Source organism: Brachyhypopomus gauderio, chromosome 4 (assembly GCF_052324685.1).
Source record: "Brachyhypopomus gauderio isolate BG-103 chromosome 4, BGAUD_0.2, whole genome shotgun sequence".
Classification (NCBI taxonomy): domain Eukaryota; kingdom Metazoa; phylum Chordata; class Actinopteri; order Gymnotiformes; family Hypopomidae; genus Brachyhypopomus; species Brachyhypopomus gauderio.
In genome coordinates, this window is record NC_135214.1 from 4,673,677 (window position 1) to 4,689,217 (window position 15,541).

At 42.9% G+C, this 15,541-nt stretch overlaps 1 protein-coding gene across 3 annotated transcripts in view; it reads left to right on the forward strand.

Moving 5' to 3' along the window:
* The window catches only part of nalcn (sodium leak channel, non-selective), a 107,369-nt gene that overhangs the window by 17,949 nt on the left and 73,879 nt on the right, over positions 1-15,541 (forward strand). For all 3 annotated transcript variants that reach the window (XM_077001693.1, XM_077001691.1, XM_077001692.1), the window contains 3 exons: positions 1,645-1,796; positions 8,707-8,849; positions 9,379-9,483. In XM_077001693.1, the coding sequence (XP_076857808.1) occupies positions 1,645-1,796; positions 8,707-8,849; positions 9,379-9,483 (400 nt within the window). The remainder of the gene's footprint in view (positions 1-1,644; positions 1,797-8,706; positions 8,850-9,378; positions 9,484-15,541) is intronic.

The window sequence follows — 15,541 nt, forward strand, 5'->3', positions numbered from 1 at the left end:
CCACTAGTTTTTACCTATCTGCATATTTTCCATTAAGTGCATACACCCCCGCCTCTCACTGAAAAATGGTTTGATCCAGCACCGACTGTAGCCGGCTGGAACGCAGAAAAGAAAGGAAAAACATTTACCTGACGAATTTTAATGTTGCATTGTGTTCCAGGTTTGAAATAATTGAGGCTAAAGTACTTGAAAATGCTTGAAATTGTGACTACTTCGTTTCACAACAAATATTTGTCTCACTGAACAGTCCTCTTGTATTACGTTAACAAATACGAGCCTCTTGTAATTCCAGGAGGAAACATGAGAGAACGTGAAGACGTTAAGATTCGTTAAGACGTTAAGGGTGTTTTGAAAATAAATTATTTAAAACTATTAAATAATGTGATAAAAAGCGAATTATTTCGAATCATTATGAGTATATGTATAAATATTTAACTTAATTAAGTTTAACGTGCTGGGAAATACTGAAATGGACCTTGAAAGTGACGTACAAGTGCTTTAATTGCACCTTATAAGGGGTATGAACCCTGCAAACATGACTTTGTTCATCGCGCTGAGGGGCGGTGCGCGCGATGTTACAAAATTCGAGAGGTGCACGACCGCGAATCGACAGCGCGTGAGGCCCTCGCGCACAGGCGGAGCCACAGCGATTACAACATTTTCGCCGCACGGACCCTTGCGCCGCCTCAAATATAAACCAGTGAGCTGTCAGAAACAGCTTTTGATGTGTGGCTATAACACAAGGATTGTCTGCTACAGAGGAAATTCAAATGACGTAAGCCGGGTGAGGGGTGGGGCACAGGGGTGGGGAAACTTTCTTGTCCCGGGCCCCAGCAAGACTGTCTACGGGCCTGACCCTATCCATCCATCCATCCATTATCTGAACCGCTTAATCCCACTAGTCGGGGTCACGGGGGGGCTGGAGCCAATCCCAACATCTCCGGGCGAAGGCAGGGTACACCATGGGCAGGTCTCCAGTCCACCGCATGGCCAACACACACGCACGCACGCACTCACACCTACGGGCAATTTAGCATGATCAATCAACCTAACGCGCATGTCTTTGGACTGTGGGAGGAAACCGGAGTACCCGGAGGAAACCCACGCAGGCACAGGGAGAACATGCAAACTCCACACAGAGCAGCCCAGACCGAGAATCGAACCCAGACCGCCTCGCTGTGAGGCGACAGTGCTAACCACCACACCACCGTGCCGCGGCCTGATCCTAATACATATTAATTGAAAGTAATCACGAAACCTACAGGTATACCCCCACAAGAGGTATATTTATGGGTTCTAATAGGGAACCTGAGATCTTTAGAGATGGATTGTTTACTGTGGATGTGTTAGTGATGTTATCAGTTATCAACTGGATTTCATCAATATCTTGCCTAAGGAAAAGTCATTCAAGTGTTTTACTCTGAGCTAAGTTAGAATTATCCATCACGACCACCACATAAATCATTGTAAGTATGACTGTGCGTGTGTACTTTTGCAAACTGTGGCAGTGGTGAGATTTACAACCATTTTAAGGACATGAAAAGTGTCTTGGTGTGTGGGAGTTACACTGCTTTTGTCAGGCACTGACAAACTCCCCAAAATATATATTTGTATATATATTTATATATGTATTTCCCCCCACAGTAATGTGACATGGAACAGCCTGGCCATTCCTGACACACACTGCTCTCCAGATGGGGAGGGCTACCAGTGCCCTTTGGGCTTTAAGTGCATGGACCTGCAGGATCTGGGCCTGAGCAGACAGGAACTGGGCTATAGTGGCTTTAATGAGCTTGGTGAGTAGCAGCTATGTCGGGCTCTGCCTTCCTGGTGGCTTGAAATAAGCTGCCTCATATTAATTTCTCTGTAATTGTATCTTATTGAAATGCCCCCCCCCCCCCCCCATTTGTTCTTTGTTTTGGTTTTCTGTTTTTCATTTTTTGTCAGTGGTTATACTGAGTCTCCAACTGTTGCAGAAGATAAGGATACTGTAATACCCAAGTGTTTGAGAGTGTAAGTTACTTAGGTCAGTTTAGCGGCACATCAAATAAAAATAAGAGTTTTCCATGAAATGCACAGTACATATCTCTGTGAAGCCTGTTCACAGAGGCACAGATTCATCCTCACAAACAGAGCAGTTTATTTTTACCCCTTGATCTGATCTGAGTGTACCAGGGAGCAAAGCAGACAGGAGCTGTGAGTAAATCCGCTGGAGAAGGGCACAGAACAATGGCACTGCTCTTCCAATTGGCATGAAGGAAGGCTTTTTTGCCTTGCAAATGACCTAATAGTCTTTGAACTGCCAGACAGCACAGGATGGGGACCTCTTAAAAGTCTCTCTTCTGACATATCTAAACTCAGCCAGAACGAACAGGCCATGGTCACAGACTCCGCCATTTGAATGGACAGCCTCCAGCCATCGCTTTAGTGATTGCACAAAGTAATAACATGGTTATTAGACAACTTCTATGAAAGATTTTCTAAGAGGTATGTCTTGCTTTAAAATGCTCCTTTAAAAGTTTCAAATGTAGTCTGTTTTCTGTCCCTCTCTCCGTTTTTCCAATGTTTTCAGAAATGAACATCCACATAAAAAAAGTTAACTAAAACTAATGACACTTAACACAGCAATTGAGAGCAAGCGATTCTTAATTGTGTCCATTTAGTTCTTCTATTTAGTTTTTGTTTGTTTTTTTTTGCAGGACCACCTGTCGGTCTTTTCTCAAAGAAACATTTTCACTCACTGACTGCCAAAATCAGTCATATAACTGAGGAATTACTCTAACATTAGCTAGCTAGCAGTGAGCCATACCAATTTTTGGTGGTACCATAGATTACCATAAACTTATTTCCCTTAATTAGAACACTCCTGCCAAGAAGCTAAAGGAGGAATTTTCCACAGGCTTACCTTTGATATCGTCAGCCAATCACAGACGCTTGTGTTAAACGTATCAATGATGTGTAACGTCCGGGTGTAGGAGGCAGGCACCAAGACGATTACGGTGAACATATAACTTTTATTACAAGTAGACGTATAAGCTCCGGATGGAGTGTGAGCAGCACTAAATCACACTCACGCAGACACGTAGCTTTAGACAAAGTAAGTAAGTAAAGTAAGTAAAATACATTTATATAGCACTTTTCACAGGCACAAGCCACAAAGTGCTTTACAACGGAAAATAAAATAAAATAAATCAAAGACACAAAAACACACACTATAAAACAGAAATAAAATACAGTGTACAAGGTCAACGGCTGCAACCTCCACCACTAACTAAACGCCTGCGTAAAAAGGAAAGTCTTTAGCTGTTTTTTAAAAGTATCTACAGTGTCAGCTGATCTTAAATGTGGAGAAAGTGTGTTCCACAGTTTTGGAGCAACCACCTTAAATGCTCGGTCTCCACGAGTCTTTAGACATGAGCGTGGTTTACTGGTTTACTGATTCTTGACTGATGGAACGAGTGAGCGTCGTTCTTTTTGGACAGAGAGGGTCAGTATCAGTACAAAGACGAGCACAAGACACTGCGCGAACGCACATTAAATAGGTGATTAACACAGACCCGCGTGATCTCGAGACAAGGCACAGGTGCGACTACGAACACACTCACGAACAACCCACACCCACGGAAGTACTAATATGGACATAACAGCACGCAGACGACGTAGCGGCACGCCCACAGGAAAGGGTCCGGGACTGTCACCGTAACAGAACCCCCCGCCAGGGGCTCGCTACTCCCGGAGCGTCCCGCACAGCTGAAAAGCCCCGAACCTACACCGACGGGCAGGTCCGGAGCCGCCGGGATCACGAGCCTCCGAGAGCCGTCTCCCCCGATGGAGGGAACCGCCACGAACAGCCCTAGTACACCCTCCCTGGGAAGACAGGGGAAAATACATTAAACAATGGCACGGTCACAAACACGCACACGGGAACATTAAACACGAAGGGCACAAAAGGGAACAGGGGGTTCGGGAGAAACACTGGGACTGACAAAAACACAGGTACACCGACATACATCCCCGGAGCCCGGCCTCCCGCCTTGAACAAAGCCTGCAGAGGCGAGAAAGCTCCGGGGGCTGGAGACACGGCTGAAGGCAGGTCTCCCTCCGCCTGTGCCGCTCCTTCCCCGCTAGGTGCCGCACGACTGGCGGACGCGCTAGGTGCAGCGCGACTTGCAGACCGCTGGGGGGCAGCACGACTGGCGGGTCTCGCGGCGGTCTTCCTCCCCGGTCCGCGGCTCCCTCCTCCGGGAGTGCCGTAGTGGCTTGCCGCATGGTAAACCTGCCGGCGCTCCTTCCCTCTCTCCGGGGACCCCCCGCGTGAAGCACTTCCGGTACCAGGCCAGCCTCCCCTGGATCCAGTAGCGGGGGTGGTGTCCATGGCAGGGTGTTTTTTTCCCTCCACATGCGCACCGCGGATTGGCGGAAGTGTTTTGCCATCTCCGTGTCTTCCGACTCTCGAGCCGCGCAGAGCATATACGCGCAGATGGGGTGTTGCTTCATCTCCTGCTCGGTGACGGGGGCTTCGGGGCGTCGGACTGGGGAAGAGCCGTGGTGACGCCGGCTACTTCTCTTCCCCCTCGGTGCACGGGTGGCGTATCCTGGGATTCTTTTGTGGCTCGTCTTTCTGTAACGTCCGGGTGTAGGAGGCAGGCACCAAGACGATTACAGTGAACATATAACTTTTATTACAAGTAGACGTATAAGCTCTAAGATGGAGCGCGAGCAGCACTAAATCACACTCATGCAGACACGTAGCTTTAGACAAAGACGAGCTCAAGACACTGCGCGAACGCACATTAAATAGGTGATTAACACAGACCCGCGTGATCTCGAGACAAGGCACAGGTGCGACTACGAACATGCTCACGAACAACCCACACCCACGGAAGTACTAATATGGACATAACAGCACACAGACGACGTAGCGGTACGCCCACAGGAAAGGGTCCGAGACTGTCACCGTAACATGATGTCATAACGTAACTCTCTTAAACCTATGTCGTACACAATGAAGATGGCTCAGGTCGCATACTGAAATATTTAATGGAAGCCAATAATTAATAATAATTCATAAATAATTAATTTGGTGTCATCCACGTATCTTTTGCATACTGAAAGAAAATCATTTAGGTTGAATGCTGCATATGCCATGCTGACTTTGGTGAGTAGTATGTAGTAGGCTATTTTGAACAAAGCCTATAAAGCAGGAGTATCTAGTTATATCTACAGAGGGTCAGTATGGCTGCAGGTTTTTGTTCCTAACGAGCAAGAGTACGCTTTATATTGTACTGGTTAATAGTTGGTCAGGCCTCCAGCAGCTCAAGTGTATGTCCTGTAGCCACACGGCAGCTTTGGGTTCTGCCACACCCAGGCTGCGGCGCTCAGACTACATTAGTTGAGCCATTACGTACAGCTCTAAATGACACCAGAACTTTTATACTTATGTATAGTATAGTATAATATACTTATATGTATATTCTACATACTCATTAGCCATTTACCTACGCCAGTTTAATTGTGACCTATACCTTTAAACATTTGCCAGACTTAACCATTAATTAAATCCCCACAGACCCCCACAGTCAATTAAACATTACCCATTAATTTTATACCAAATACCCTACAGCTAAATCACATATACCCATTAATTAAACCCTAAATAGCCCTGCAGCCAATTAACACTTACGTTATTTACACACTAAATATCCCCACACATACCCATTAATTAAACACTAAATACTCCCACAGCCAATTAATACTTACCTGTTATTTACACATTAAATACCCCCACAGCCAATTAAGTTACCCATTAATTAAACACTGAGTACCACCATAGCAAATTAAGACTTGCCTATTATTTACACATTAAAACCCCCACAGCCAATTAACAATTATCCATAAATTACACAGTAAATACTCCCACATCCAATTAACCTTTATCCATTAATTGCACATAAAATACCCCCATAGCTAATTAACCCTGGACGATTAATATAATTCTTATGTTGTACACAGTCTATATTTGTGCAGACAGTTAACAGCAGTGATGTGAGATGTAAGAAGAGATGTTATTTTAAGGTACACGAAGGGAAACAAGGATGCACAGGTGCACACATAGCACGTAGATATGGCGTCACATTTTAGTCGAGCAAAGATTTGTTCACATTCATTGTGATGTCATGTGGCTTTGAAGATATGTGACTTCGTAGCATAGCAGATGTTTTCATTCACTAACTTATCCTTACTTCCAGGAAGTTTTCATAACTTTCTGGTAGTAATGCCACCTTAATTTTGTAATTTTATGCTTTTATAATTGAAATATTATGTTTTTATTGGATTTTTATTATTTTATTCTCAAAAAATTATGACTTTATACTTTCAAATACTACAACCTTATTCTCAATATTTTTTTAACAGTAGTCATAAAATGCCATCACAATATGGATGATTTTTTCATTAATAGCTGGTGACTTTTTATGTAAGAGTTGTCAAATATAAGATCCCAAACATTAGCAACACATTATTAACTGTTTGATAACCAGAGGTGGGCATTCCTGGTTCAGAAAGTAAAAGTCCTCACCAGGATTTTGCTCAGGCTTCTTGGACTGTGTTGATTCCACTCATTTTACCTGGCCTGCACCAATTAGAAAATCCAGCAAGCTTGAGTAAAATCCTGGGAAGGAGTTTTACATTTTGAACCTGCCCACCTCTGTTGATAACATAGTTTTGTAGAGCGTGATACATAAAACACATTGCCCATATGATTTGTAACCGGGCCTTTTGCAGTCTGCTCTACCTCTGAGGTGGTTTCCAATTCCAGCAAGGATTTTTTAATTTACTCCAACATTACCACTTCTTGTGGCACCACACAGTAGCTAGCAATACAGAACACCAGCGGTTTGTGTGTTTAGCTAGCAGATGAGCTGGAAAACATGAACAGGTGCAGGGATATGTGGAGAACAAGGCGGTAACTGTTTGCATATTCATAGCTCTGCACATACCAAAGGCAATGGTGTAGACTTGTATCTAAGTCAGTTTGCCAGCATTAGGGTTTTTTGTCTATAATTTATTAAAAGAGAGGAACTTGAACTGCTTTTTTGGTCCATTCCAGTTGACATTGAACTGAGTAATGTGGTCCATTACCTAAACGGAGTTGTAAATTACTAGCATTTAATGTGACTTGTAACAAAGGCAGCTATTAGGAAGCCAAGAGGCTGTTTATTGAATGGCTAGCTCACTATGTCATTGATCAGTTACATGTTCACCTATCAATGGTATATGGACACTGTATTCTATCCCCCGGGGAAAAGCCTACAGTGTAATTAGCTATCTTAATTTCTCAAGGATATTAGTCTTGTTATGTGTGCTACTGCCTCTCCATTTCTGAAACGTGCACATACTATCCAAGGGAATTCATGATTAACATTTACTGTTAGCTGTGGCTCTAACTAACAATTGCAGAGCCGAAGCGTTTTTCTCTGCAGCGAGACACAGACGGCCACTCAAATTGTGCTTCCTTCAGAGGTTTCTGAGAGTTTCAGATGTTGTGTTGTTGGCGTATGTGTGAAAGATGGTCTGAAGCAAATGATGGTCTGGTAAATCTCGGCCTGCCCAGTTGTCTAGTCCATTTTAAAGCTGCAAGCTGTATTTCTGACACTATTCCTTACTTAAGCACTTTCGCTAGCCAACATTATATTGAATTAATCCTTTTTTTTTAGTTGTTTTTTTATAACTCTGGTCTTAGCAATTAATCTCTAAGTAAATTTAAATGTGGGTTTACGCACCAGCTGCCTTCCACTGTGAATTATCTAGGGCAGAGAAATACTTTGTAGTGTTTCCATATAGGTTTAAGAAAGTACAGGGATGCTTCAGAGATTTAAACCCCTGTGTGCTTCTCGGTTCCTTCTATTTCAGTCAAGTAGGTTTATAATTTTTGTGAATTTTTGTTACAACAGGGGCAGTATGTTCTTAGGTCTTTATGACTGGGATCTTTCATTTTGGTCTTTGTAATGAAGGTGGCATTAGTTGGCTTAGAGGGTGCCCAGGGGGCTTGTGTGAAACAGAACTGTGCAGCGGACGCCCTGCTGGCCTACGGCAGCCGCAGCACAGCACGCTAAGACGGAGTCGTGCTGAACACTAGTCCAGAAATGACCTTGTTCTCTTCACTCGCGAAATGCAGGTCTGTCTGCGTTATGCCTGACATAGTTGTCATGCTCCTGGAATATTTGACCGACCATGTTAGATTAGTGCATTATTACTTGGCCAGAGCTTTGATGTTCCACCAGGTTCACTGGAAAAATGCTCGAACTAAATGGAACACATTCCAAGGGTTGAGGGTTGCTTTCTCCATGTTTACATGCTTCTCCATAGTCCTGTTTAAATCCTTTCGTGGACAAGGTAGCTTACTAAATACACTATAAAAGAGGCATATTATTAAACATGTAGTTTAATAATATTTTGTTCAAGATGTGTTTAGGCACAGAGTTTGAGCAGTGAAGCGCTGTCGTGCAGTTTGGGTGCTGCCGAAGCTTATTTTAGAGGGCTGGATTACATTCAAAAGGGACACACAATTTTTTCATACCCAACACCTGATGAGGTGCGGTAATGCCAAAAGCTTTTGTTTACGTCTGTTTTTTTTTTTGTGTCTAGCCCAGTTTGGGGGCACTGGAGCGTTCTCCCATCTGGGTTTCTCCTGCTCTTCCTCTCCAGGAACCAGCATCTTCACCGTGTACGAGGCTGCCTCTCAGGAGGGCTGGGTCTTCATCATGTACCGCGCCATCGACAGCTTCCCGCGCTGGCGCTCATACTTCTACTTCATCACTCTCATCTTCTTCCTCGCTTGGCTGGTCAAGGTGTGATGTCCTTCATTCTTTCAAGTGCACCTGTATTTACAGCCATGTAAAAGGCAGGGTAGGGCCGCCCAGGCTATATACAGCCCGTGACGTGTTTAAGGTGACGGCCGCTGTTCTTTCTGTCTTCTTGACTACACTCGTTTCCTTACTTGCTTATTGCATTTTGTGTTGTAATACGAGCTGCAGGGTGATGTTGGCATGGATGTAAGTGTCATGCTCTGGACTGTATGGATATGCACTAGAAGATATAACATAGCTCTTGCAATAAAATGGTGCGGCAAAGCCAGGAAAGTTTGCTTTCCGTGTGGTTGGAACAGTAGTGCTTCTTTCCTGAGAGAAACCTTTAATTTAACGGTGTGTGTGTGGTGTTTTCCTCCAGCCAGGGAAGATATCGCTCATCTTTCCATAACCCAATAATATTTACAGAGGAGAGACGAAACTGCACATAAATCGTGTTGGGCCATAAAGCAATGTGGGCCAGTAAAGTATCGGGGCCCGTCGTCTAATTATCCCGTGCGTTTGTCTTCAGAACGTATTCATAGCTGTGATCATCGAGACGTTTGCTGAGATCCGAGTGCAGTTCCAGCAGATGTGGGGGTCTCGGAGCAGCACTACCTCCACAGCCACTACACAGGTACACTTTAACTCTCCTCATTTAGTGCCCTCTCAAACACGGAAATAAAGAAGTGCCTCTACATACCTCTCAGGTAGAGAAAAAGCATTTATTCATTTGGCCCAGCAGTGCTATTGTGGTAAAGGTATTTCTTATGAAAGACCATAGAATGTGCTGCCCATTATGTTCGAAGAATTGAAATGTGATTTTTTTTCAAAGGGGAACTGTCTGTCAGACTAATAGGAAATGAAATGAAAGAAATAATGGAATGTTCCTCTTCGCAATATTTCTTCACACACGTTTATCAAAAAAGTGGTAATTAGTAGTAATTACCTGCTAATAATGGTAATTAAAAGTGATTGTATGTAGTAGTTAAGGAATACCCCAAGGGGGAAGTATTACAGCGTTCCCCCCACCCTGTGGTTTTGTTTCTTCCTCTGATTTTGTGACGTGTGTCATGTGTCTACAGTACAACCTGAGTGACAAGCAACAAACATTTTTTTCTACCAATAATTAAATGCGTAAGCATTATCATAAACTTGAATGATAATGTTGAATAAATATGGAAATGCCTCCATGCTGAGTAAGTCGCTGACTGAGAAAACATACAAACAACAGCAACAACAAAAAACACATATTGTTTGAAGTCAGTAAAAAAGGCCCCATTCCAAACACATCATTTTACAATATATCCACACACTAGCACACCTTTAAGTGCTTTAACAGGTTTTTTTAATGAGAGCAGTGTCAGCTGTAAGGGTTTAGCGTCCCTGCCCCTTAGCAGGCAAAAGCATCTGACTTTATTTCTGAATAAATCTGCCTGCTTGTCAGGTTGAGGTTTCCTGACAGCACCTGGGTGGCTAGCAGATTGTAAGGGGGGGTCTTGGCGGAAGGAAGCTTTTCAAGTGAGAGAAAGACAACGAGAGAGGAAGTGAAGGTTTCGTTTGTGCATGTGCACGTGTGGGTGTGTGTGTGGTGCAGTCAGCCAGTCTGAGTGTGGAGTGTTTAAAACCTGCTCTGCGCTGTTGTCTGCCTGGTGGGTGTTAGATCCTACTTGAGCATGGAGGGAACTCATTAACCCTTAACTCCAGTCTGCCGTCTGACCCCGGCAAGGGCCCGAGGGAAAGAGCTGTCTGTGCTCACGTCATTTCCGCCATTATCTGTCAGATTCCCTTCATGGGATGTTTGCATTAACTTGAGGGAATAGAATAAAAACTGATACATGGAAATGTCTCGACCCTGGGGTGAAACTGCAGACCAGGACCTGACGCTGGGTTACAACCACGACCATGAGGGCTGGAAGCTTCGAGTGCCACAGCGTGACACACCTACCCAGCGAATGCTGCGCACACACTGGAAATCTGGAGCGGGGGCTTGGTGTGAAAGCTGCATGGCATTCGTGTGATTTGAAGCCTAGTGCCAGAGCCGGTGCCAGGGCCGCGTTGGAGCGGCGTTGGAGCCACAGCCCGGGGGTCGGCATTAACAGCACTGCCAGCCCAACAGCCCACCTTGGTGCCAGAAGACCGGGAGGTCCCGGCTATGCTTTTACGGATGCAGACAGATACGCCAGCTTCTCCCTCTCTGCAGCATTTAGACGCTGGTATCAGAAAAGGCTTGAGAGCAAAAAGAAGGAGGAAGGAAACGTTATGAGAATTATGAGTTTGTTTAATATAAATAAGCCATATGGCAACAGTAGTCTATGAACTAAGTCACTCAGTAGTCTGTTCAGCTTCCTAAACCAAAGTTTAAACCAAAGAGAAAACCTAAAATAATAAAGTAAATATTATTCAGGGGATTATGAAGTCAGGCTCTCTGTGCTGCTGCCTAGCCCACTGCCTTTTTATAACTCAGAATTGATTCCTTATCTGTCTTGGGACAACACACACTATAATGTGTTTAACCCTTGAATGCTGTCTGGGGGCCTGATGTAATGTCAGAGGTTAAGGGGTTCCGTGTGGCCTTGGTCTTCAAGAGAAGAAAAATCAGAGGAATGTAGGATGGAGTCCAACTTGGCCATTTCCTGAAAAACACACTGTGTCAGGCACAAAATACCACGGGGGCCCTAAAGCTTTCTGTACTAGTTTTAAGCTCAATTTAAATAATACCTCTTTTGGTAAATCTGACCAACTGCTCTGTGCTTTTTCTGTGCTCTTTTTTTCGCTCATATATGTTTAAGGACTCTTACAAACAAAACATGGACATGAGCTAGTAATGCATTTCGTAGAAAGTGTTTTATTTTGCCTATGATTTGATGTCGCATTTATTTGCCCCTTAAAATGAGATACTAATGCCGCCTTAAAACCAATTGGCCTTTCTGTACCTGTGAAACTCAATTTTAATTGAACTGCTTAAGTCTTCTGTTAGAAGGAAAAGCAATTAGTTGAACACATAGCTGTCATTTACTGGGTGTTAAACAAAAGGCTTGGGTTGCCTGTAATCCAAAGGAAATAAAGGAAATAAAATTTAAATAAGTTGGACCTTGGGGTCTGTGGGATGCACTAAAATTTTCGTCTCTATTATTATATAGAAGAAAATTAATGAGGCCTCTTAAGAAGATTAGTGCATGAATGAATGAGTGCTTAAATGAAGATATGAGAAACTGTTGTTCAGATTTCTTGAACTTCTTGAGCGTAAATTAGGTAATCTTTTCATCTGTTAAAGTATAAAGCCAATACTTAATGTCAGGAAATAATACCCTGGCATGGTGTTTGGAGCATCCATGGCATCCTTAAAAAGCCAGAAATGTACCACTTCACCAAAGCCATGTGTGAGAGGCCATGTGCTAAACTTGATCAAAACTAAATCATTCAAGGGGAGTGTGGTACACGTGCACCAGCGTGGTATACGTGCACCAGCGTGGTACACGTGCACCAGCATGGTACACGTGCACCAGCGTGGTCTGTTGTGCTCAGATCAACTGGCACATAATGCTTCACAACTCAGACATCATCAGTCTTGGATCGAGTTTACCACTGTTTTTGTAAATCTGGATTAAAATAGGTTTGTATAATCATAAGGTAGCCATAAACTGGAAATGAATCAAGGTTCTTTTAGAGCATAAGGTATGTCTGTTAAGGGACATTCTTACCTTACAGACTACAGGACTTCCATAAGAGAATAAGATACTTCTGATAGAGGTCAGGATACTTTTATAAACAGCCATGGTAATTCCATTAAAGGTTAAAGTACTTCGGTTAGAAGCTACGGTACTTCTGCTAGAGGTCAAGGTACTTCAGTTAGACACTCTGGTACTTCCATTATTATTCAGCTTTTGCACATTGCTGTCAGACAAATAGTTCTGACCTCTCACATATTCAGCGGACAGATGCACAAAGCTTTTTTCACCATGTTTCAAAGGCCAACCTGCATCCTGTGATGGATAAATACAGTTCCCGGGTACATGTACACACAAACACACACACACACACACACACACACACACACACACACACACACACACACACACACACACACACACACACACACACACACACACACACACACACACACACACACAAACTGTTGAATGCTCATTAGATTTGCAAGATGCATAATAAACAAAAAAAAATCTAAAGAACAAACAACAACCCTATTGATTACTGACAACATGTTTTTGCAACTCTAAAAATAAAGTGACATCTTGAGAAGAAACAGGAGAGTTCCATGTTTGGAGCAGTGAATGCAGGAGTGAGCACGTTAGCACAAGTGTAGTGTACTGCATGAGATCATATTTATGTTTGTCATTTTATAATTGGCTCCTTATCTAAAGGTGCACAACCACCCTCTGAACACCTAAAGCTTTCATTTTCACACAGAGCATAGTTAAGGTTGTTAAGATGATTCTCCCTCAGTATTACTGTCGTACAGCTGCACGTGGGCACCGTATTCGGTTATGCACCTACATACTGTATAACGTTCAGTGCAATAATGCAAATTCCAACATATTTACCGTACCTGACATGAAATTTCGGGGAACAAGTCTTCCATGAGTTCAGTAAGGTGACAGAGAACAGAAAACACTACTCACACAAAAAACTGAAAAAGTACATATGATTGCCCCCATATTCTTCAGAGTCATTGTGCTCTTAATGAAATTAAATTAACACAAAGCTACACAGACACAAAGAGCTTACCCTATCTGGAGTGGGAAACAGGTTAGCTCAATCCATATTAAATTGTGATGAATTTGCTAAGATGTCTTTGCTTACGTGGATTTAAAATTATAAAAATTATATTCAAATTTGGCTTATCTTATTTTTCTTGTGGAGCTCTGTGGTTGTGTCTGAACATGTGGTCTAGAGAATATAAGACTACTGTACTACTGTACAATACAATATTTGACTAGTGTGAAAACACAACATTAGGTTCTTGACTAAAAAAAATTCAGTTTGTATCTGAATGTCAACTTGGTGCAAAAAATAAAATAGAAAAAAAGAAATGCAAAATTACTATGCACATACAATTGATTTATCTCAAGTCCAACTATGCAGGCAACTGCTTTGTGAGAACTAGCGGCTTATTGTGGTATTGGAAAAATGTGCTACATGTGGTCCTGGAGTCAGGCTCTCTATATGCTACTTGTAGATGTTGTAACGTAGACTTGGTGTTTAAGCTGCTGTTGTAAGGGTGGTGTCAGGTAAGGGCAGTGGTGTTGGAGCATAGTGGTGTACAGTGGTGTTGGAGCATGGTGGTGTTGGAGTATGTTGGAGTATGGTGGTGTTGGAGTATGGTGGTGTGCAGTAGTGTTGGAGTATATTGGAGTATGGTGGTGTTGGAGTAAATTGGAATATGGTGGTGTATGGTGGTGTTGGAGGATGGTGGAGTATAGTGGTGTTGGAGTATGTTGGAGTATGGTGGTGTTGGAGTATGGTGGAGTATGGTGGTGTTGGAGTATGGTGGAGTATGGTGGTGTTGGAGTATGGTGGCATATGTTGGATTATGTTGGAGTTTGGTGGTGTTAGAGTATGGTGGAGTATAGTGGTGCTGGAGTATGTTGGAGTATGGTGGTGTTAGAGTATGGTGGAGTATGGTGGTGTTGGAGTATGGTGGAGTATGTTGGATTATGTTGGAGTATGGTGGTGTTGGAGTATGGTGGTGTGCAGTGGTGCTGAAGAATCTTCACATCTGTCACTTTGTCCTTGCCTGGTTCTCACAAACAGAAACGTTTATTATGTTCAATCAGAACAAAGTGCATTTCATTCGGCTTTAGAATGCTGAACTCATTCAAGCACAGTCTGTATTTTATTTACAAGAGCAAATTCGGCCTGAGTGCAGATGCGAGTGCCTTTGAATAGCAGTTGCATACGGCCAGAGAAAACTCCATTTTCCATCTCTGCTCCACATGGATTGATCTTCCATCTCTGCTCCCAGATGGCTTTCCTAGGGCTTTTCTCTCTGTCTGTGTAGATTTATGAAGCATTCACATTCTGAAACATGTGAAAAGATACTTTCAAAATATTGATGCCAACAGCACTTGACCTCAGTGTGTGCTGATAATCTACTGCAAGAAAAAAATTCCCTTTGGTTTTACTCTAGTATACTAGCACACGCTGTACACTAGTTCCACATGATTTTTTAAATATTTTTCTTCTTCCATGACCTACGCATCAGTGTCATTTCAACAACTTGGCACAATATATTTATGTTCAGACTTGAATGTATTAAATTAAAATTTTTATATATTTATGTAAGGCTTGTTCCTGTTATTACGCATTTATGAGTGTTTTAAGTCTTTAATGAGAATGCAGTGGAAGCTGAACGATCACTGCATAGTTATGCTTATTTCTTTGAAATATGCAATCAAATATGCTTTACATTGTTTGCTATACAGCATTTAAATGGCTCTCAGTGTGGTGTTTATCTGGGGAATGCCCAATTATTTAACATAATTACGATCAAATGTGTAGGTAATTATAATCAGTACCTGTTGTTGCAGACTTTCCCACTGTTTCTATGCGTGTGTCTGACTCTCTCCCTCTCTATCCTCCTCACTGTCTCTGTCTCTCTCCCTATCTCTCCACCTCTCTCCCTCTCTATCCTCCTCACTGTCTCTGTCTCTCTCCCTATCTCTCCACCTCTC